This window comes from Vigna unguiculata, chromosome 10, assembly GCF_037176805.1.
Source record: "Vigna unguiculata cultivar grain cowpea cultivar isolate G323 ecotype 2 chromosome 10, ASM3717680v1, whole genome shotgun sequence".
Classification (NCBI taxonomy): Eukaryota; Viridiplantae; Streptophyta; class Magnoliopsida; order Fabales; family Fabaceae; genus Vigna; species Vigna unguiculata.
Window position 1 is genome coordinate 34,198,431 of NC_140801.1, and position 23,353 is coordinate 34,221,783.

The 23,353-nt window shown below is 38.0% G+C and overlaps 1 protein-coding gene and 1 pseudogene across 1 annotated transcript; both read left to right on the forward strand.

The window, feature by feature from the left end:
* The first annotated feature begins 377 nt into the window (after window positions 1-377).
* On the forward strand, window positions 378-12,162 carry LOC146882424 (uncharacterized; annotated as a pseudogene).
* A 58-nt stretch (window positions 12,163-12,220) lies between these two features.
* Window positions 12,221-12,850, forward strand: LOC146882425 (uncharacterized). The gene has a single exon (XM_085667401.1). The coding sequence runs from the start codon at window positions 12,221-12,223 to the stop codon at window positions 12,848-12,850; it is 630 nt and encodes a 209-aa protein (XP_085523527.1).
* Window positions 12,851-23,353: the final 10,503 nt, after the last annotated feature.

The following is a 23,353-nucleotide window of genomic DNA, read 5'->3' on the forward strand; positions in this document are numbered from 1 at the left end:
AAGCAGAGACTCCACTACCGATCTTCAATCCGCCAAGGGAGATTGAAGCCTTCTTTAATCATTGCAAGAAGTTGATGAGGGAGATGAAGAGCATGATAGTCAGGGTTAGGGAATAGGTTTTATTTCTTTTCTTGCTTAATGAATGTAGAAGACTTGTTAATGGTTGGGTTGTATCAGTTTCGTGTTAATTTCTATGATATATTTACCTTAACGTTCTCACAGCTTTAAAATTTCCAACTAGAATAAATGTTTTGCATTCATTTTATTTCTTTTCATTCTTCATAATTCATTTCATTTAACGAAATAATAGAGCAAAATCAAATACGACGGCAAAATTTCCACGACACCCTTATCGCACACGAGGTAACCACAGAAGCATGGAAGATTGGGAAGAAGCCCATGAAGCTGTGAAGGCTGACATTAACGAGCTGAAGGATCAAGTGGGCCAAATCTTAGAGGCTTTGAAGTCACTGAAGGCTTCAGGGGAGGCCTCATCCGCTAGGGTCGAGGAGAATGCTCATTCTTATGGTACGCCTCTAGGCGCGTTAGTTCCGTTCCCAATGTACGGTCTGCCTCCGGGATACACTCCTCCAGTTGGAGAATATTCAAATGCAGAACAAACTTCTTTCTCTTTCCCTGCAGCTAACAACACACTATCGAACGGTGCTCAAGGGCCGATGTTAGCTTCGACACTCGTGACAGGAGCGGAGATGAATGAGACAGTCACATTCACAGGACCGAGGATGACTGTGGCGCCCCAGCCTCCGAAAACATTCATCGATGCAGATGCTGCGACTAAAGCTGCACCACACACTACAGTCCAAGCAATATTCACTGTTGTTGATGGGGCTAAGAGTAAGCTTGAAATTCTTGAGGAAAGGATTCGTGCCATTGAGGGTGGTGGAAGCTATGGGTTCGGTGATGTGGCGAGATTAAGCCTGGTTCCTAGTGTGATGATACCACACAAGTTTAAGGTCCCAGAATTTGAAAAGTATCACGGCACCACATGCCCTAAAAGCCATCTGACAATGTATGGTAGAAAGATGGGTGCTTATGCTTATGATGAAAAATTGCTAATACATTGTTTCCAAGATAGTTTGGTTGGGGTAGCATTGAATTGGTATACACACTTGGAGCCATCTCGAATTCATTCCTGGATGGATTTGGCCGACACCTTTGTGAAACAGTATAAATACAACACAGATAGTGCGCTAGATAGATTACAATTGCAAAACATGGCCAAGAAGGATACTGAGTCCTTCAAGGAATATGCACAACGGTGGAGAGAGTTGGCTGCTCAGGTTGAGCCACCTCTACTTGATAAGGAGATGGTGGCGACGTTTGTAAACACGCTGCAATCACCATTTTATGAGCATGTGTTGGGGAATGTGTCTTCCAATTTCGCTGATATCATCATCATAGGGGAAAGAATAGAAATCGGGTTAAAAAGTGGAAATATTGCATATGGCCCATTCGCGGCTGCAACTCCTAAGAAACCTAATTTTATTCCTGGAAAGAAGAAAGAAGCGGAAGTACAAGCGGCCTTAGTGATGCCTGTGTGGGAAAGTCGGGCTCCTACGATTAATTATCGACCACACTTGAACCAACCTCCTTATGTGGCCAATGCAGTGTCTGTTCATCAAACACAACCTCAGCAGCAAGGGTTTTATCAACCGTCGAATCTTTATCAACCATAACGTGCTCCAAACAATGCTTGGAAAACCGAACCTAACTCGAATTTCAACAGAAACGCCGGACAAAACGCTAATCTAAGGAGGAATCAAGAGAGGAACTTTGTTCATTTCACTCCTATTCCTATGTCATATACGGAATTGTTGCCTCATCTCCTCCAAAAGCGTTTGGTGGCCATTTGTCCGATGAAGCCTGTGCAACCTCCGTTCCCCAAGAATTATGATCCAAATGCCAAATGTGATTATCAAGGAGGGGGAGTTGGTCACTCTATTGAGAATTGTGTGTCCCTTAAACACAAGGTGGAAGCTTTAATCAACTCAGGATGGATAAAGTTCCATGAAGACAAACCTAGTGTTGAGGCTAATCCCCTTTCTGGTCTTGGGAACCTTTCGACAAATGCCATTGAGGTTAAGAAACACCGACTGGTGAGGGATGTGAATGAAATTCGAAGCTCCAAGCGGTTTGTTTTTTAGACACTATTAAAATTGGGTTTGTTAAAAGGAGAATATAACCTGAGTAAAAAGTGTGGATTCCATCAGAGTGCTAAACATTCTATCGATGAATGCACCGAGTTCGAGGATGTTCTACAAAATCTTATAGACAGAAAATTTGTGCAAGTATGTCACGGACACATGGAGGATGAAGTATTTGCACAAGATGGTGCGGAACCCGGTGTGACTTTGCCAGAGCCATTGGTGATTCATTTCACTAGATCCACCTCTACCCCGACAATTCAAGAAAGACAATCTATTATTATCCAAACACCCTCCCCATTTCCCTACAAAAGTGAGAAAGTTGTCCCATGGAAATATGGTGCATACGTGTTGGGTGAGGAACAACGGGTAGGTGGTCAACCTAGCAGTGGTGAGTCAGTGGTGAAAAATATATCAGGCATCGGTGGAATTACGAGGAGTGGTCGAATCTTTACGCCTCCAAACTTGATGAAAGATGGAGTTGGCAATAGTGAATCAGCGAATACCAAAAAGGCTAAGGAACTCTTGAAAGGGAAAACCATCCAAACCGACGAGGGTCTAAGAAAAGACGATGGGAAAGAAGTATCTGATGAGGAGGCTTGCGAGTTCTTGAAGTTCATACAACAAAGCAAGTATAAAGTGGTCGAACAGTTGAATCGCCTGCCTGCTCGAATCTCACTTTTAGAACTACTCATGCATTCAACCTCTCATAGAAAGTTGTTAATGAAGATACTCAATGGAGCGCATGTGGAGCAAAATATTTCTCTGGACAGTTTTAAGGGAATTGTTAACAATATCACTGCTAACAATTACCTCACGTTTACCGATGAGGAGATACCTACTGAAGGGAGGGGACACAACAAGGCCCTCCATGTCTCTGTAAAATGCTTGGATCATGTCATAGCATGTGTATTGATCGACAATGGATCTTCCCTGAATGTAATGCCAAAAACAACATTGGGAAAGCTACTGTGTGAAGGTATTCACATGAAACCAAGCGCAATGATAGTGAGAGCTTTCGATGGGAGTAAAAGAGAAGTAATGGGAGAGGTAGAATTGCCAATCCAAATAGGGCCATGTGTCTTTCAAATAACTTTCCAAGTGATGGACATCCTTCCAGCATACAGCTGCTTGTTGGGTCGTCCTTGGATTCACTCAGCGGGCGTGGTACCTTCAACCTTGCACCAAAAGTTAAAATATGTCATGGGTGACAAATTAGTGATTGTTTCAGGGGAGGAAGATATTTTAGTAAGTGGACCTTCATCTTCTCGCTATATTGAAGCAGTAGAGGAAGCCGTCGAGGCAGCCTTCCAATCTTTGGAAATTGTGGGAAATGCCTGTGTGGAGCCCTTTCCAATGAACCCACACTTGTCGCGTACTTCCCTTATGACGGCCAAGGTCATGTTGAAAGAGGGATATGAGTACGGAAAGGGGCTAGGCAAGTACAAGCAAGGATTGATGTATCCTTTAGAAGTCACCGAGAAAAAGAATAAATACGGCCTTGGATACAAGCCTACTAGAGAGGATAAGAGGAGGCTGGCGGAAGAAAGGAGAGAGCGCGGTGTGGCTCGAATCCAAGGAAAAGAACTAGGGTTAGGAAAGATTCGCATCTGCGACATCAAAGATAGCTTCCGCAGCGCGGGATGGATCAACACTAGTCAGATAGCAGCTGTCAGAGATGAAGATGAACCTGAAAGCTCAATTTTTGTGCAGCCTTGTGCTCCAAATGCGCTACTCAACAATTGGGAGACTTTGGATCTACCCGTGATGTTTAATTTGGTTAAAATGTAATATTTTTAATTTGTCCTATTGCTTTACCCGGAGCTTTAGGATTCATGACTTAACGGGATGACACATTTTCCTTTATGCTCAGCGTGATAATCAATTTGTGTTTCCTACCTTTGTTATCTTTGTTTGCATTTTTCACTGTTGTTTGTTTATTTATCTTTTTTATAAACTCAAATAATGCAGATATGATAATGAATGTTTTGAAAATAACAATGTCGATATCCCTAATTTTGAGCACCCTATCAATGATATGGAAGATGATTATGAAGGTGATTCAGAACCCTCCCCTGAACTAATGAGATTAGTGGAACAAGAATCTAGGGAAATAAAACCCCATCAAGAAGATGTTGAAGTGCTTGACCTAAGCGAGGGGGATGAAAAGAAAGAAGTGAAAATTGGCACGAGTATGAAGAAAGAAGTGAAAGAAGAATTGTGTATGTTGCTAAAGGAGTTTAGGGATGTGTTTGCTTGGTCTTACAATGATATGCCTGGTTTAGATACTGATATAGTACAACATAAGCTTCCACTAAAACCTGAATGCCCTCCAGTCAGACAAAAGCTAAGAAGGATGAAACCAGAAATGTCATTAAAGATTAAAGAAGAACTACAAAAGCAATTTGACGCTGGATTTCTAGCTGTGGCAAAATACCCTCAATGGGTGGCAAATATTGTACCCGTGCCCAAGAAGGATGGGAAGGTTCGGATGTGCGTTGACTGTAGAGATTTGAACCGGGCGAGCCTAAAAGACAACTTCTTATTACCGCACATCGATACATTAGTGGATAATACAGCCAAGTTCTCACTATTTTCGTTTATGGATGGCTTCTCGGGATATAATCAGATTAAGATGGCACCTGAAGATATGGAAAAGACCACGTTTATCACATTGTGGGGGACATTTTTCTATAAGGTGATGTCTTTCGGGCTTAAGAATGTTGGGGCAACCTATCAAAGGGCCATGGTGGCGCTTTTTCATGATATGATGCACAAAGAAATTGAGGTTTATGTAGATGACATGATCGCCAAGTCTGAGTCAGAAGAAGAACACATCCTCAACCTAAGGAAATTATTTGAGAGATTGAGGAAATTTAAACTTAAACTAAACCCAGCTAAATGCACATTCGGTGTGAGATCTGGAAAGTTGTTGGGTTTTGTTGTCAGTCAAAAGGGCATAGAAGTCGATCCCGACAAGATGCGTGCGATAATCGAAATGCCTGCTCCCAGTACAGAAAAGGAGGTACGGGGTTTCTTGGGCAGACTGAGCTACATTGCTAGGTTCATCTCCCAGTTAACCGCCACTTGTGAACCAATATTCAAGCTATTGCGTAAAAACCAGGTTGTTGAGTGGAATGAAGACTGTCAGACTGCTTTTGATAAAATCAAACAATATCTACAAGATCCTCCTGTGTTACGCCCACCCGAACCGGGGAAGCCACTCATTATGTATTTGACGGTACTCGATGAGTCAATGGGTTGTGTGTTGGGTCAACATGACGAAACTGGAAAAAGAGAGCATGCCATATACTACCTAAGCAAGAAGTTCACGGAATGTGAACAACGATACTCATTTTTAGAGCGAACTTATTGCGCATTGGCATGGGCTGCCTATCGTCTAAGACAATACATGTTGAGTCATTCTACCTGGTTGATATCCAAGACCGACCCTATCAAGTATATTTTTGAAAAGCCCGCTCTCACTTGAAGGATAGCCCGGTGGCAAATGCTATTGTCAGAATACGACATTGTGTATGTCACTCAGAAGTCCGTCAAGGGTAGTGCTTTGGCTGAATATCTGGCTCAACAACCCGTTAACGATTACCAGTCGATGCAACCCGAATTTCCTGATGAGGACATCATGGCCTTGTTCGAAGATGACCAAGAAGATGAGAACATAAAGAAATGGACGTTATTATTCGACGGGGCTTCTAATGTCATGGGACATGGTATATGGGCAATACTAATATCTCCAAAAAACCAATACATTCCGATGATGAAGGATTGACCCCAACCAAGGATGAAGGCACATGCTTAAGAAGACTAAGCATGTTTAAAAAGGAAGTTCACTAATCCTTCATCCCTTTCATTTGTGTTTGTTATTTTTGATTCCCTAAGTTGACTTAGTTGAATCAACTTTAGTTGACTTGTTGACCTTTGACTAGGTTTGACTCTTTCACTATAGTTGGTTTGACTTAAGCCAACATGCTAATCTATGTTTATTTGCTTTGTAGGTTAATTAGGAGTAAGAAAGCAATGCTAGGTGGCGCATGGTGATTGGGGAGCATAAATGATGTGGAGGAGAGAGTAAAGCAAAGGCATAAAGCATAAAGTAAAAGGCATGAAGCAAGTGTACCTATGTACCTTTGGTCTCCTTTGTTTTTAGCACACTTTGACCACTTTTTGGAGACATATGAGACACATTCTTTGTCTCCTTTTATGCTAGAACGAAATTAGCCTTGCACACACCATAGTTAGCTCTTTTGTCTCTCATTTTTGTAACCTTATTTGACCTAGTTTCTAGAAGCTAGGGTTAGGTTTTTGTAGAGACATCCTTAGGTATCTTTTATTTGCTTATAGGCCCCTGAACTCTTCTATATAAGGGGTGCTCCTAGACATGTAAAAGGGTTGAACATTTTGAAGTAAAAACACTCTTGTGTCTCAACCATTTGTGAGAGTTTCCTCCCTTGGGAGTGAAACTTTTAAGCCTTATCTTGCATAGCAAGTGGTGGCACACATCCACTCATCTTCAAGGTTGCCATGGCTTCTAGCCTAGCCTTGTAGTGGCGTGCTTCTCACATTTTTACCATTTCTTTCCTTTCCATTTTATGTTTTCTTCTTCCTTTAATTGTTCTTGGTTTTCTATGGTTTATGTGCCTTCCATTTCCTTTTTGTTTTGAATCAATCCATCATCTTCTTCTCTTGAGCTTTGTGAAAGGAACCTTCACATCTAGATAGCTTGCTATCTTAATGTCTAGTGGGGATTTCACTTGGCTTTCTTAATCAACTCACACCATATTCAATAATCTTAAAAAGGAAAAAGATAATCCTTCATCATTTGGTATCTAGAGCTGTGGTTGTCCTTGAATATGGTGTTTTCATGTTCTAACCTTGTCTTGTGTAGCTATCTTTGAATGGTCCACATAAAAACAGTGCTGGCAGCAACGTGTGCGTTTTTGAAAAAAATACTGCAGCTATCTAAGTGGTCCAAAAGTAACGTTCTTTATATCAAAAGAAAGCTTTGTGAGTCTAGTTTCCAACAAAAAAAGAATTAACTCATTTGGAGTTCTGTGGAGAGAGTTATCATCAAATGAGTGAGCAAAGGTCAGAGCTGCCGAGAATACGAAAAACAGCGTTTTCAGGTTATGTTGTGGCAATTTTGGCTTCGGTTTTGTGACTCTTTTGCTCCTAAATGTGGTTGGATAACATGTCTTTTGATGCTTACTCTTTGAGCCTCAAATCCATGAGTTTAAATGCATGATAGCTACATGTTTAAATGTGTCTAACTTTTTCTTGAGTCTCTTGTCATATGCTTCTTTGAGTTTTCTTGTTCTTGTTTCTAAGTTTTTGAACTATTGCATGAGATCTATGCCTTGTGTTGTTGTATGCTCCTTGAAATTGATTTTGACCTAATTTTAAGGAACTAAGTGTTCAAGACACCCTAAAACATCCTTCTCATCATTTTAAGTACCTAGTTTTGAAAAGAAAAAGTGTTTTCAAGACCAAAAACAGTTTGGCCGAGAGCTTTTACAATGCTTGGTGAATCCATTTGGCCATTTTTACTAGGTGTTATGCTACCAAAATTTATACTTGGATTTTGGGTGATATTGGCAAATTAGTTCCATGCTTTGACTTGGTTATGATCTTTCATGGTGTATGCATAATTTGAGGTATAATCTTGGCTTGTTGAAATGCTTTCCATAGAGTCTTTAAAATTGTTTTTCATTGCTTTAGTCTTGTTCAAGTTTTGTCTTTAAAACAAAATTTCCTTAGAAGTTAAACTTTCTTGTTTTTGTGCTTTTCTTGCTTGTCACTAGGTGTTCTTTGTTTTGTCTTAATAGTTTTCTTTTCTTGAAACTCTTGGGATGTTGTGGCCGAATCACTTGTCTTGCATTTGAAAGGTTTTGAACAAGTTTTTAAAAGTGTTTGCTTCACTCCATTGGTGGATTTTGAGTGCTAGCCTTGCCTTGTTACTTTGGGAGTGTGATCTAAACACTTGGGTTGCATTTTGGGTTGGATTTGGTCTCGATTTTTTGTCTAACCCCTAATCCATTTATTTTGTCTCGGATTTGAATGTTTTTGTTGTAGGAATCATGGCAAGTTCATCAAATGCACCTACACCAAACAAAAACAATACATTGATGAGATTGCTTCGGGATTTGGAGTTGTCTAGGAAGAAGGCCTTTGAACAATTGAGAAAAGACAAGGAGCAAAGTGACCTAAGAATCCAAGAGCAAATTCAAAGGCTTGAACCTAAAAAGCAAGAAAGAGAGGCTAGGAAAAGATGGCATTCTAGGCGCAACCCATCACAAGAGAAGCAAATTCCAAAGATTCCTAAGTTCAAAGGAGAAAATGACCCAAACATCTACATTGAGTGGGAACAAAAAGTGGACCAAATTTTTACCATTCATGTAGTTAGTGATCAAAAGGAAGTAGATTTGGTAGTCTTAGAGTTTGAGGATTATGCCATGACTTGGTGGCATCAATTATGTATGGACAATATTAACCAAGAGTCACTCGCGACTTCTTAGAGGGACCTTAAAAATTTGATGCGCGCTAGATTTGTTCCTTCCTACTATAGGAGGGAGACTCTTTTGAAGCTCCAAAGGCTTCAACAAGGGTCCATGTGTGTGGATGAATATTACAAGTTAATGGAGTCCATGCTTCTAAAAGTAGGACTCCAATTTGAAAGTGAAGAGGAAAAGGTAGCTAGATTTGTGAGTGGGTTAAGGAGGGACATACAAGATTTAGTAGAGTTATATGAGTACTCCTCTCTTGACAAAGTTTTACATTTGGCCATCAAAGTTGAAACTCAATTGCAAAAGAAAAAAGAGGCTAAGAGGAGTGGTTCATACAATGACTACTATTCTAGTACTTGGAAAGATAAAGAAAGAAAACATGATAGATCACCACTCAAGAGTTCCAAAGACCCACCTCCTAGGACTAATTCGTCTAGGCCTTCTAATGAAACTCCTAATTCTTCTCAAGGTACAAGGACAAGTTTTATAAAATGTTTTAAGTGTTTGGGATATGGGCACATAGCTTCAAATTGTCCCACCAAAAGAACCATGGCCTTAAACCTTAAAAAAGAAGTAGAGAGTGAACATTCTTCTCCCCCTTCCCCAAAAAGTACTTCTTCACACACTTCTTCTTCAAGTGAAAGGATTAAACCCCTTGAAGGTGGATTGTTAATGATAAGGCACCAACTAAGACAAGTTTCCAAGGAACTTGACCCTTCTCAAAGACAAAACCTTTTTCATTCAAGGTGTCATATCAAAGACAAACTATGTCCCTTCCTCATAGATAATGGAAGTTGTGTAAATGTGGCTAGCACAAGGGTTGTGGACAAGCTTGGCTTGAAAACTATCCCTCATGCCAAGCCCTACAAGCTATCATGGCTTAAGAAAGAAGACATTAAAGTAACTCAACAAGTCCTCATTAACTTTTCAATTGGAAATTTTAAAGATGAGGTGTTATGTGATGTTGTGCCTATGAAAGAAACTCATATTTTGTTAGGTAGGCCATGGCAATTTGATAGAAAAGTCTTTTATGATGGCCATGCTAACACCTATGCTTTCTCCTTCCAAGGCAAGAAGTTCACACTCCTACCTCTCTCACCCAATCAAGCAAATGAGGACCAAAATAAAGTGAAAGATAAGAGAAAAGATGAAAAAGAAAAAGAGCAAGTTACCTCCAAAGTGTTACTTGCCTCTAAAAAAATATTTTCAAAGCAAGATGGACATCACCATTCTTTCTTCTCTTGCAAGGCTCAAAAGGAAGACCCAATGCGCAAGCATGAGAAGCAGAGTGGTCTAGAAAAGAGGGATGGCCTAACCAAAGCTAGGGGTAGTACCCTTAGAAAAGATGGAACAAGAGCTCATAAAAGGGAGGCGCAAAACCTCCCCCAAATCAAGTCAAGCTCCATCTACAAAGGCTTAAAGAATTTGTGGTCAAATTCTCTCCAAGAAGGGGAGGATGATGAAGGATTGACCCCAACCAAGGATGAAGGCACATGCTTAAGAAGACTAAGCATGTTTAAAAAGGAAGTTCACTAATCCTTCATCCCTTTCATTTGTGTTTGTTATTTTTGATTCCCTAAGTTGACTTAGTTGAATCAACTTTAGTTGACTTGTTGACCTTTGACTAGGTTTGACTCTTTCACTATAGTTGGCTTGACTTAAGCCAACATGCTAATCTATGTTTATTTGCTTTGTAGGTTAATTAGGAGTAAGAAAGCAATGCTAGGTGGCGCATGGTGATTGGGGAGCATAAATGATGTGGAGGAGAGAGTAAAGCAAAGGCATAAAGCATAAAGTAAAAGGCATGAAGCAAGTGTACCTATGTACCTTTGGTCTCCTTTGTTTTTAGCACACTTTGACCACTTTTTGGAGACATATGAGACACATTCTTTGTCTCCTTTTGTGCTAGAACGAAATTAGCCTTGCACACACCATAGTTAGCTCTTTTGTCTCTCATTTTTGTAACCTTATTTGACCTAGTTTCTAGAAGCTAGGGTTAGGTTTTTGTAGAGACATCCTTAGGTATCTTTTATTTGCTTAGAGGCCCCTAAACTCTTCTATATAAGGGGTGCTCCTAGACATGTAAAAGGGTTGAACATTTTGAAGTAAAAACACTCTTGTGTCTCAACCATTTGTGAGAGTTTCCTCCCTAGGGAGTGAATGCTTTTAAGCCTTATCTTGCATAGCAAGTGGCGGCACACATCCACTCGTCTTCAAGGTTGCCATGGCTTCTAGCCTAGCCTTGTAGTGGCGTGCTTCTCATATTTTTACCATTCCTTTTCTCTCCATTTTATGTTTTCTTCTTCCTTTAATTGTTCTTGGTTTTCTATGGTTTATGTGCTTTCCATTTCCTTTTTGTTTTGAATCAATCCATCATCTTCTTCTTTTGAGCTTTGTGAAAGGAACCTTCACATCTAGATAGCTTGCTATCTTAATGTCCAGTGGGGATTTCACTTAGCTTTCTTAATCAACTCACACCATATCCAATAATCTTAAAAAGGAACAAGATAATCCTTCATCATCCGATGACAGCAAGGTTGTGTTTTAATTGCACAAACAATATCGCTGAATATGAAGCATGCACTATGGGCATCCAAGCCGCAATTGAGTCAAAGGCAAAATTTTTGAATGTATATGGAGATTCAACGTTGGTTATCCATCAACTAAGGGGAGAATGGGAAACTAGGGATCAGAAGTTGATTCCCTACAAAACTTATATCATGGAATTGGTGGAGTATTTTGATTTCATTGAATTCCACCATATTTCGCGAGAGGATAACCAATTGGCAGATGCCTTAGCTACTTTATCATCGATGTTCAAGATTAATCAGGATGGGGTAATGTCGATGATCCAAATGAAGAGCCATGAAGGGCCAGTATATTGCCATTTCATCGAAGAAGAGTTAGACGGTAAGTCGTGGTATTTTGATATTAAACGCTATATAAAAACCAGAGAATACCCTGAAGAAGCATCTGAGAATGATAAAAGGACACTGAGAAGGTTGGCTGCAAATTTTATCCTGAGTGGGGATGTGTTGTACAAGAGAAATCATGATATGGTTCTCCTTCGATGCGTGGATGCAAAAGAGGCCGAGTCAATATTGGAGGAAGTTCATGAAGGAACTTTTGGCACACACATGAATGGACACTCGATGGCTAGGAAGATCTTGAGGGCTGGTTACTTTTGGTTGACTATAGAGAATGATTGTTGTACACACGTGAGAAAGTGCGAAAAATGTCAAAAATATGCAGATAATATCAATGCGGCACCCACTACTTTAAACTTAATGTCTGCCCCATGGTCATTTTCAATGTGGGGGATAGATGTCATCGGGGCTATAGAGCCAAAAGCCTCAAACGGACATCGCTTCATTCTAGTTGCAATTGATTATTTCACTAAATGGGTGGAAGCTGCTTCCTACGCTAGTGTGACTAGGAAAGTTGTGACTAAATTCATAAAAAGAGTTAATTTGTAGGTACGGGTTGCCTAGCAAGATAATCACTGATAATGCCACCAATCCGAACAATCAAATGATGGCTGAATTGTGTGAAGGATTTAAAATTCAACATCATAATTCTTCTCCTTATCGTCCAAAGATGAATGAGGCAGTCGAGGACGCTAATAAGAATATCAAGAAAATTGTACAGAAAATGGTGGTCACGTATAGAGACTGGCATGAGATGTTTCCCTTTGCTTTGCATGGGTATCGCACCTCGGTACGTACATCAACTGAGGCAACACCTTTTTCTCTGGTGTACGGAATGGAGGCAGTACTACCCTTCGAAGTAGAAATCCCATCCCTACGAGTGTTAATGGAGACCCAATTGGAAGATGCAGAATGGGTTCAGGCCCGATTTGACCAGCTTAATCTCATTAAGGAAGAAAGGCTAGCAGCAGTGTGTCATGGACAGTTATACCAAAGAAGGATGAAAAAGGCGTTCGACAAGAGGGTGCGCCCTAGAGAGTTCCATGAAGGCGAGCTAGTCTTGAAAAAGATCTTACCTATACAAAAGGATCATAGGGGCAAGTGGACTCCAAATTATGAAGGCCCGTATGTGGTGAAGAAAGCATTTTCTGGTGGGGCACTAATTCTCACAAGGATGGATGGAGAGGAGTTGTCGTTACCGATCAATTCTGATGCGGTCAAAAAATTTTATACATGATGATTCCTTGATAGGAAGTGCTACTAGGGGATATTGACATTGTCTCCAAATTTTGTTGTATTATACTTTGTTTTTCATTCAATAAACACCATTTGTTTCTCTCCATAAATTTAAAGCAATGAATGTCACGCTGAGTTCGTAAAGAGAATAATGAACAAAAAAGAAGGGAATAAAAGTATGTGCATACTAACGAGGCATCACGGGTACATTCACTAAGAGCAGACTCATTTTTGGAGGGTTTCGTGGAAAAAAATTAATAAGTAAAAAGGCAAAAAATAAAGCCGCCTATAAATTTTATCCATGCATCCATGCATTTATGCATCCTCACGACATTACATCATTTGCCTAAAGATTGAATCTTGCCGGCTAAGCATTCAAGCAGTGTTTACTGACACATCAAAATCAAACTTCGGGTTCTCCTTTCATATATGGACATTCTCCCCTTTAGTTTTCTTATGTTTACATCAAGGCCCTCTCCGATAGAATGGTCATTGATTTTCTTATGTTTACATCAAGGCCCTCTCCAATAGAATGGTCATTGATTTTCTTATGTTTACAGTAAGACCCTCTCTGATGGAATGGTCATTGTTTTCTTTCCTTACATCAAGGCCTTCTCCGATGGAATGGTCATTGATTTTCTTATGTTTACATCAAGACCCTCTCCAATGGAATGGTCATTAATTTCTTTGTCACAACAAGACCCTCTCCAATGGAATGGTCATTTATTTCTTTCTTCACATCAAGGCCCTCTCCAATGGAATGGTCATTGATTTTTGTCACACCAAGGCCCTCTCCGATGGAATGGTCATTGATTTTCTTATGTTTACATCGAGGCCCTCTCCGATGGAATGGTCATTGATTTTCTTATGTTTACAGCAAGACCCTCTCCGGTGGAATGGTCATTGTTTTCTTTCTTTATCAAGGCCCTCTACAATGGAATGGTCATTGATTTTTGTCACATCAAGGCCCTCTCCGATGGAATGGTCATTGATTTTCTTTCTTTACGTCAAGGCCCTCTCCGATGCAATGGTCATTGATTTTCTTATGTTTACATCAAGGCCCTCTCCGATGGAATGGTCATTGATTTTCTTTCTTTACATCAAGGCCCTCTCCGATGGAATGGTCATTGATTTTCTTATGTTTACATCAAGGCCCTCTCCGACGGAATGGTCATTGATTTTCTTTCTTTACATCAAGGCCCTCTCCGATGGAATGGTCATTGATTTTCTTTCTTTACATCAAGGCCCTCTCCAATGGAATGGTCATTGATTTTCTTATGTTTACATCAAGGCCCTCTCCGATGGAACGGTCATTTATTTCCTTCTTCACATCAATGCCCTCTCCGATGGAATGGTCATTGATTTCTTTGTCACAACATGATCCTCTCCTTCAGAATGGTCGAGTCTGTTTTCTTCTTTTGATCACGACCCTTTTCTTTGAATTGGTCTTTGTACATGCTTGTTTTGTTTTTTCCTTTTTTCCTTTAAAACCCAAACGAAATTAGTGTTTTTATCTTTACTCATCTTTTACTTTGATAACCTATGAAAGTTAAAATTTCATACTATCAAGTAACATCTAAGTAAAGAGGGGCAGCTGTCAACACCCAATTTCGTCCGGGTAACAATGATAAAATAAAATAATTAATTAATTAATTAAAGTTCAATTGAGAAGAATAAATAAATAAATAATTAAGAAAAGAAAAGAAAAAATATGTTTTAGTTTGAGAAAAAAATAATTATCTATTTATTTTATTATTATTTTTTATTTTATTTTTGTTTTGTTTTATTTATTTATTTGTTTATTTGGGCTTATTATTTTGATTATTACATTATTTTTCTTTCTATTATTACAACTCCTTTTTTTGTTTTACGTCTCTCATTCTAGTTTAATAAAAAAAAAAGAAAAAAAAAAGAGAAAGAAAAAAAAGAGAGAGAAGGGAAAGGGGAAAGAAAGAGGTAACGTAAGGCCTCTCTTTTGTCAGACCCATGCATGCTATGCTATCATGGTTTTTACTTGGTAAGGGTCTGTAGCATGGTCATGATGGCTAAAGAAGCAGGAAGCAACATTTACTCTCAGCCTTGTCCCAAATTTCGAAATTGGAAGGTGCAGAGGGTTACATAATAAAAAGGGGAAGATTCATGAGAGGGGGGTCCTTTTTTTTGGTTACTACAGAGAGGGGTTTGGGCACTAGAAATCAGTGAGGGAGAGAAGGAGTCAAATTTGAAAACATAAGCAAATTGTTAGCGCATTAAGTTTTATTTTCACGGTAAGTGTTCTTAACTCCTCCTTAGCTTATGTTACCGTGACTTGATGTTGTTGTTGATGTTCATGGGTGTATGAATTAGAGCTTATGTTAACGTGATTTGATATTGATGTCTGTTATTCATTTTGTTGATTCCCATCGCACCTGGGTACAGTAAAGAACAGAGCACATTTTTTTTTAATTTTATTTTATTTGCAATTGTTAAGATATGTTCTTGTTTGGGTGTTATTGTTGCCCGAATGAGTGGTGCTGGAAAATAGCCTCACCCTCAATCTCTCTCGCCACCATCATCTTCCCCTCATCACCTTCTAGTTGCAAAAAAAATTGTCAAGCCAGAACCCAAACACACTTCACCATCATCTTCATGTCACACCTGGAAATAAAACATAGACCCAAAAACAGTATTCACACGGTCATCAACACAAACTCTCTCATCATCACCCTCATCATAAACTCGTCCGCCATTAACGAAACTTCATCACCAAACAGCATATTCAATTTTGGACTCTTATACTAACACAAGACTCCTCCATCGTCATTTTCACATTCCCCTACATAAAAAACCAAAATAAAAAAAAACATATACCAAACTCAGCACGCACGCACACACAGATCAAGTTTTATCCTGCAAGTCTTCATCCTTTGGCACCACTTGAGACCCTTCGCACACTTTCACCTTCACCATCGCAACATTCTCACTCCCACAGCATACCCCTTTCGTAGAGCCACCATCTCAACATCACATCACCATTTCGACACAAGCAACAAACCAGAATCACATTCATCATCATCACTGTCACGCACTCAAATACACCATAACAACCCAATACAAATCAGAAGCAGAAGACCACCGGCGATTCGAAGCTCTGAACGGGAGTATGGTCGCTTGTGGTCGCGTGAACGGAGGAGTGTGGCCGCGTGATGGTTGCAGAAGGGGATAGTCGAACACCGGGAAGCTTGGCGTCACTGGTGGCACATCTCGTCGCGGCAGCAGCGGCGTTCATGGTGGCGGCCACAGACGTTGGGTCATCGGAGTTCGAGCAGAGGAGTGTGGTCGCGCTCAGTGGCGAACCCAACGGCGGCGGCTCGCGCGAGAAGGAAAAAAAGCAACGCCGTCGGCTCCAGGCGTCGCCGGTGAGGGCAAGCGGCGACGACGATGTGGCTTCCGTGTCTCGTTCTATATTTCTCGAGAAGTGGAGGAGACGTCGGTGCAGGAGCATTTCGCGAGAGAGGGGAGTGAAGGGTGACGGCGTCCCCAATGAAGCCTCCGGCGGAGGTCGTTGGTGGCGGCGAAGGCGGACGCGCATCCAGGCCTGGGGCTGTGTTGGTGGTGTCGAGAAGAAGAGATGCCATGGTGAGGGGAAGAAGCTTTGGCTTCTGTTAGGGTTTTTTTTTTCTGAAAAATAAAAAGGGGCAGCAGGCCTTGAACCCTTTTACCACGCGCACCCCCTCTTTTACCTCAACCACACCCTCCTCCTTTCTTTTCGTACACCCTCATTTTTAATTCATGCACCTCCAATTTGTGTTTCCTTAGCACACCCCTTTATTTACTGCACGCACCCCACCTGTTACTTCATGCACCTCCCACATGTGATACTCCGCATCCCATGCCTTTGTCTATTGTTTTTGGGCTTGTTGTTGTATTTGCTTTGTGCACCCCACCAATTACTCGTGCACCCTTACTTTTTTGTTTCCCACTTTATTCTTCTTAAATAATTTCATCCTTTTGTAAATTCATTTATTTATTTATTTATTTATTATTATTATTATTATTTAGAAAAAAAAGGAAAACAAACATTTGAAAATCATAAAAATTAAAATATAGAAAAATAAAAAAGGTTCTCTTTCATTTTTATTGTGTCTGTCCGGCCGCTCGCATCGTGTGACACTTCCAAATAATTTGAAAATATCGAAAAATAGTTTTCTTTTTCTTTTAGTGTCCGTCACCGCTCGCGTCGTGTGACACATATTTTCAATTAATTCAAAATTACCAAAGAAATATAAAATTTCAAAAATACAAAAACATCAATATTTTCCCACAAATATCTTTTAAGAACTACGTGATCCTTGATTCTCCACCGTGAGATACGTAGGAGCAGGGTCAGTCCTTGTCAGGTTCACCTCTAAAAAAAATCAAATCTTTTTTTCTCAATTATTTTTCAAATATCTTTTTAAGAACTACGTAACCCTGATTTCTCATTTTTAATGAGAATACGTAGGACCAAGGTCAATCCTTGTCAGACCCAAAAAATAAAAAAAATATATTTTTGTTTCTTTTTAATATTTTTGTCTTATTATTTTTGGGGAAAATTGATATTTTGATAACCACATCAACTTTGCATTTTTAATTAAAGGTACCGCCCTTGGGCGGGCGCGGTAGGGTGCTAACACCTTCCCTACGCGTAACCGACTCCCGAATCCAAAATATGGTTTTTCGCAGACTTGTCTTATCTTTATGGTTTTCCATTGTTTTCCAGAATAACTATGGTGGCGACTCCTAAATCTTTTTTAAACCCGTTTCTTTTTTCGATTCGCCTTCCTGTCGCGATTCTGGTTGCGACACATAAAAAATATCCATAAGGTCTAAGTGATATTCAGTGTCGAGGATTAGACGATAAGTGTCTACGACTTCCACTAGAACTTTCTCTTTATTGCCCATGAAAACAAACTTCTCATTTGGATTTATTATTTGGGTTGAAAGAAATCCTTGCAAGACATTGAAACATGAGTTGTACATCCAGAATCTGTAAGATCTGCTAAATTTAATTAATAAATGCGAGAAATGGGAGCTTTTAAGGCATTAATTATTGATTGATGTGACATGGAAAAGTGCTAACTCAAATGGTTGAGAATACTTTATTGTGTGAAAGGACTTAGGTTCGAGTCTTATGTATGTCATTTGTGTGTTATTTAATTATTATTGTTTTAATGATATGCTTGATCATGTTGAGTGATAATATAATCATAGAATTATATAAATTATCATGAAACATGAATTGGTTGAAGGATTGTGCATTAAATTGACATTGGCATGGTAAGAGTTTATACCTTGGTGAACCCAAACTAAACTTTATTTTTGCCAAAATTTACTTTGGCATGAAGGTGAAAGGGCATAGAAACCCTAGCTGGTCAAGGAGCAACCAAGAAGTGGCTAGAAAATTGTCAATAATGAACCATTGAATGGCAATTATCAGCCCATTAAATCAATTTTCGTTTTTTAGTGATTACCTAGCATTAAGGCACCATTAAAAGGCCAATTTTAGGTCAGAAGAAAGGTTTTGCAAGGCTATCTTTGTGCTTAGAGAACAGAATACGAAAATTGAGACTTTTGTGAGGATTGGGTGAGGAGAGGAGCTGCATTGAGAGAGTCAAAGGAAGATCATTGGTGATCAGGGGGGAACTCACAACGATTCCAAAATAAGCTAAGCAAACCAAGTTAGGGGAGCTTTACACGTTAATTTTATGTTTAATTCTGATTGGCATGCTAAATAGAGAAACCTTATGCATTAACTTTATTTTAAATTTGATTGGCATGCTAAATAGAGTAATTTCATGCGTTGATTATTTTAAGTCTGATTGGCATGCTAAGTATGGTATGATTATGTATGAATTGTTATATTCCATTTAAAGATTGTGGTTCTGGGAAATTTCCAGAAACTGTTTGGCCGGCGATGAACTACCGTCAGATGATACTTTCCTTTTCTAGGCTATTTAGGGTTACTGTAGAGGAACCACCGGCCAAATATAGTGTAAAATAGCATGTTTGACCAACGTTGACCCGCCCTTGCCTAGAGTTGACTAGTTGACCAATATTGACTCTTTGACTGTCCAGTGAGAGGCTGCCATGTGTCAGAGCAGTCTCTCTCTCTCTCAAGTCAGAATTCTCTTTTAGAAATTAGGGTTTGGCTGTCGTGAGGGTTACCGTAAGGTACGTTTCACAGATTCTGACGGTGGCCATTGTTTCTCCGATAGAGGACGTGTTCGGTGGAGAGCTTGTTGTTGTTGTGGTGCTAATCGCACAAGGCATGCATTGCAGCGGCAAATGTGGTACTCATGACTGCAGGCCCAAGGTCCGTGAATGGTGGGCGTGGCGTTGCATCACAGGTTGCGGTTTCCTCATGGAGAAGGAGAAAAATGGTGGTTGTCTGTGACGTGAATGAAGGTGCACGCAGTTTTGACGCAAGGAATCATGGAGGAGCTCGAGTATGGTGCAACGATGGAGGCGCGATGGAGGCGCGATGTGTTTGGTGCAATCTTTTTGTTTCCAACTGCATTTTTAAGTAGTTTTAGTGGGTTGAAATCTTTTAAACATTGGCTCATTATTTTACTGTTATGGGGCTTAAGGGACACCCTTGGACTGCAAAAGTTTAAGTTATTCACATGTGTAGGCTTTGTTAATCTCATATCACATAATGTGTTTATGGCTTTGGTGGAACATTGGTGTTTAGATGAGAGAAAACATGGGCTCGCGGGGTTTCTTTTTCTCTTTCTTCCTTTGCTTATACTTTCATGTAAACACATATAGTAGTATAATATAGTTGTTGTTTTCCTTTCCTTATACTTTTGTTGCAGACTACACATGATTTCATAGTGCATCTTTCTTAAAGGTTCTTTTAGCAAATGCGTTATTTATTGATCCATTGACATATGCAATTTTTTGGTCATTGACTTTTCTTGTTGCTTTATTTTTCTTTATGTTGTGGTGCTTGGGAATCATGTGTTTGAAGAAATCACATGTTGGAGTGGTGTGTCTTATATTATGTTATTTTCCTTTATGCCTTTAATGTATGTTCTTGGACTTTCTTTCGGGGGGCACTATATGAGAATGTTAGAATGATGGGTTGCTTTGGTGCGTGGATGATAAAACTGTGAGTGTTTTTAGGGGTTTCATTATGGAACTTTATTCCTCCATGTATGGTGTGGTGGTGTGTATTAGGATTGAAAATCTATAATTCTCATGTGCTACATGTTAAGAGTGTTTTACCTGACTTAAAGACTCTTGGTGAAATTAAGTGTTGTGTGAGATTTTCCGTACCTAGAGACCTAGTGAAGACTCTTTCACCTCTGTGAAACAGTGGTAGAGAATTGGTCTGAGTACTAAGTGAAGACTCTCTCACCTGTGTGAAGCAGTAGGGAGAGGAAATATGTTTCGCCTTACTTTCTGCTCGTTGTTGAGTATAGTGTTAGGTGTGCGATGCAACGACATTCTTACTCATAAGTGCTTGAGGAATAAGGGAGATTTGTTTGTTGCTGCGATGGCTGGACTACTCAAACCATCTGATTCTAGGAAAGTAGATGTGTGGTGGGGTAAAAGGTGGCGGAAAACCAAAGTTTGATTGTGATTATAATGCTTAAGTGTTTTACTTAGTTGTGATGTTGAGTATTAATTGTCATGTTTTATTTTGTTGAATTTATATATCATTGATTATGGTTAGCTTACCCTTATTTATTTGTTTGTGTTTGAATGTGTGTGATGATCGTATGACGTGTGTGTTATACGGAGGACAGGTGATAATGCAGATGTTTTTGGCATGGAGTAGATCGCGGAGAGGATGGGATGAATCGGGGGTTTATTAAAAATTTATTTCCTTGTTTTGCATCAAATAATGAAGACTATGTAATTTTCTTTTGTTTTGTAGTTGTTATTTGGAATTTTCCTTTTACCCATGGAGATTTTAAACTTCATATTAAGAATTAAAATAAAACTTTTGCCTAAGTACGATTTGGATAAAATCAGTATACATTAAAATGTGCATGTATTATATCTTTCCGTGACATCCTAAATTGGGGTGTTACATACGCTTCCACATTCTTTTTGTTTAGTATTGGGAGCTACTCAATTAATTTATGGTTTATTGTTTGTATGATTGATTGCACAATCTAACATGTTCTCTTTAGAAAACCATATAATTATCCTTATGTTTCTTACTGATATTGAGATGTTAAAATATAAAATAACATCGACCTAACCAATTTATGATAAGATCAAATTGTCCTTTTGATATTTTTATTTACCCATTATAAAATATAATTACTCTTTAAATACTCTTCAACTAATGGTCCTATATTCTATTGTCATATTTTGTTTGAATATCCTCTCCAGATACCTTTTGTCATAAATTCGGCATTTAACCTATGAATAGTGTTACGTTTCTTCTTAATTGACGTGGATTTTTGTCTTCATTCTATTATATTGTGTATTCTTGTTGTTGGAAGAATTACATACTTGCACCAATTAGTAATTGAAACTTGTTAGTCCAAGCTATTATGCTGCATTTGACCCTTCCCAATGATGTAAAAGTACTAGTCAATGGTAGATTTCAACTTGTAACACCAAGCTATGTTTTTCTAAATTTCTCTAATTCAAAATAAAATCTAGAATTACTATTATATCATAAGCAGTAAAACATATCCTGAAAATATTATACCAATAAATTGAAAGTCTATAAGCATTAAATCCCAACTTTGCTATAAGATCGACACCTTTCTTTTACCATCATAACATTGAGAAAGTTAATATTTAAAAATGTGTGCATCATGGGAGCTAACTGTTAATACTTCACAGATATAATTAAAAGATACCCTAAATAAAATTACATGTGAAAAAATAGAGTAAAAAAATTTTCATCTAAAAGTATTTCTGGCTTCGAATATATATGTATGCATTGTTACGTGATAAAAGGAAAAACAAATGCATTTATATAAGAAAAAGTCAGTCTCTAAGAAAAAAAAAACAAAACTTAAGGATTGGTTTAGCCCATAATATAAATCGACGACAATATAAATAGAAGTAAACAAAATCAAAAACATTAAAAACATAATACTTGAGGTTTTACTTAGCCTAAAATCAATGATATAGATTTTCTTAAGAATATACATTCTAGGCTCTTTTCTTCATCAAATTACATTCAAATGCCTAATTTTTGGCATCTAAAAAAGCTCAAAAAATAAATTTTAAATAAAAGGCCTCATTTTTTAAGTTTGCTTTATGTCTCCCAAACGCTTGAGTCGCTCATGGATGCATGTATCTGTACTTGTACCTACAATACCCGTTACACATAAAAAAATTAAAATTAAAATTTAATTTATCTTTTATTAAGCTAAATTTAATTAAAATTAAAATTATATTTTATTAGATTAAATTTAATTAAAATTAAATTTTTATTTTTTTTATTTTTTGGTAATTTTATTTTAAAAATTTATAAAATATTATTTTTTAAAAATTTGCGGGTATCCACAGTTACCCGCATGTTGCAAAATACCTGCGGATTTTAAAATACTGGCGGGTATTTTTTAAGCGGATAAACAAATGGGTTACAAGTGGATTTTTTTGTTGAGGGTCGGGTTGTGGGTAGACACTATCCATGCCCGACATGACCCGTTGCCACCTCTAATATTTTCTATTTTGTTGGAAAATATTAATTTGGTCCCTTTACTATAATGCTTCTCAATTTGGTTTCTATTTTGGAAAATTTGATGTAGTTAGGGTTAGCACTATACTAACAACATTAGAGAGGTGCCACCCTTTTTTTTTTTTTTACTTTTACTTTTTAATTTGATTTATTTTTTATATTTTTTTTTAAATTAAGATTTTCACGTGTCAAGGTGACGTCGTCCATATGACAATGACACTGTGATGTGGTAGTAGAGTAACACGTGTCATTGTCACACCATGTGTCATTGTCTAGGTTTTAATTTGGTCCTATATTTTTATTTTGTCTTAATTTAGTCCCAAATTTTTTAAAAATTAAACATTTTTGTTCTCTCAAAATCTTGTACAAATATTTTTATTAAAATTGATATTTTTACTTAAATTGATATTTTCATATTTATTTAAATTTATATTTCACATTCAACTTTATTTCAACTAGCTTTCAAATTTTAAATTTATTTGTTTTAAATTACTATAAAATTATTTAAAATTATTTTAAAATTTTACATTTGAATTTATGTAATGTTATTTTAAGCCAACTCAATAATTTGTATAGATATTATTGAATTTTATACGCTTTTAAAAATATACAATTATTTGAAATATAAATTCGAATGAAAAAATATTAAAATATGATATAATAAAATATCAATACAAATAAAGTTCAATATAAAATATAAATTTTAGAAGAGTTGAAAAAGTTGATAAATTTACTTTTTGTGAAATGTAATTGATAAACAAGTTTAACATCTTTATTAGTTGAAATTAATTTTGAATCAATTTTCTATTAACATTACTTTCTATTTAC

Bases quoted from the DNA above. Each gene is read 5' to 3' on its own strand.
- LOC146882425 (XM_085667401.1), top strand. From the start codon at position 12,221: ATGGCTGAATTGTGTGAAGGATTTAAAATTCAACATCATAATTCTTCT.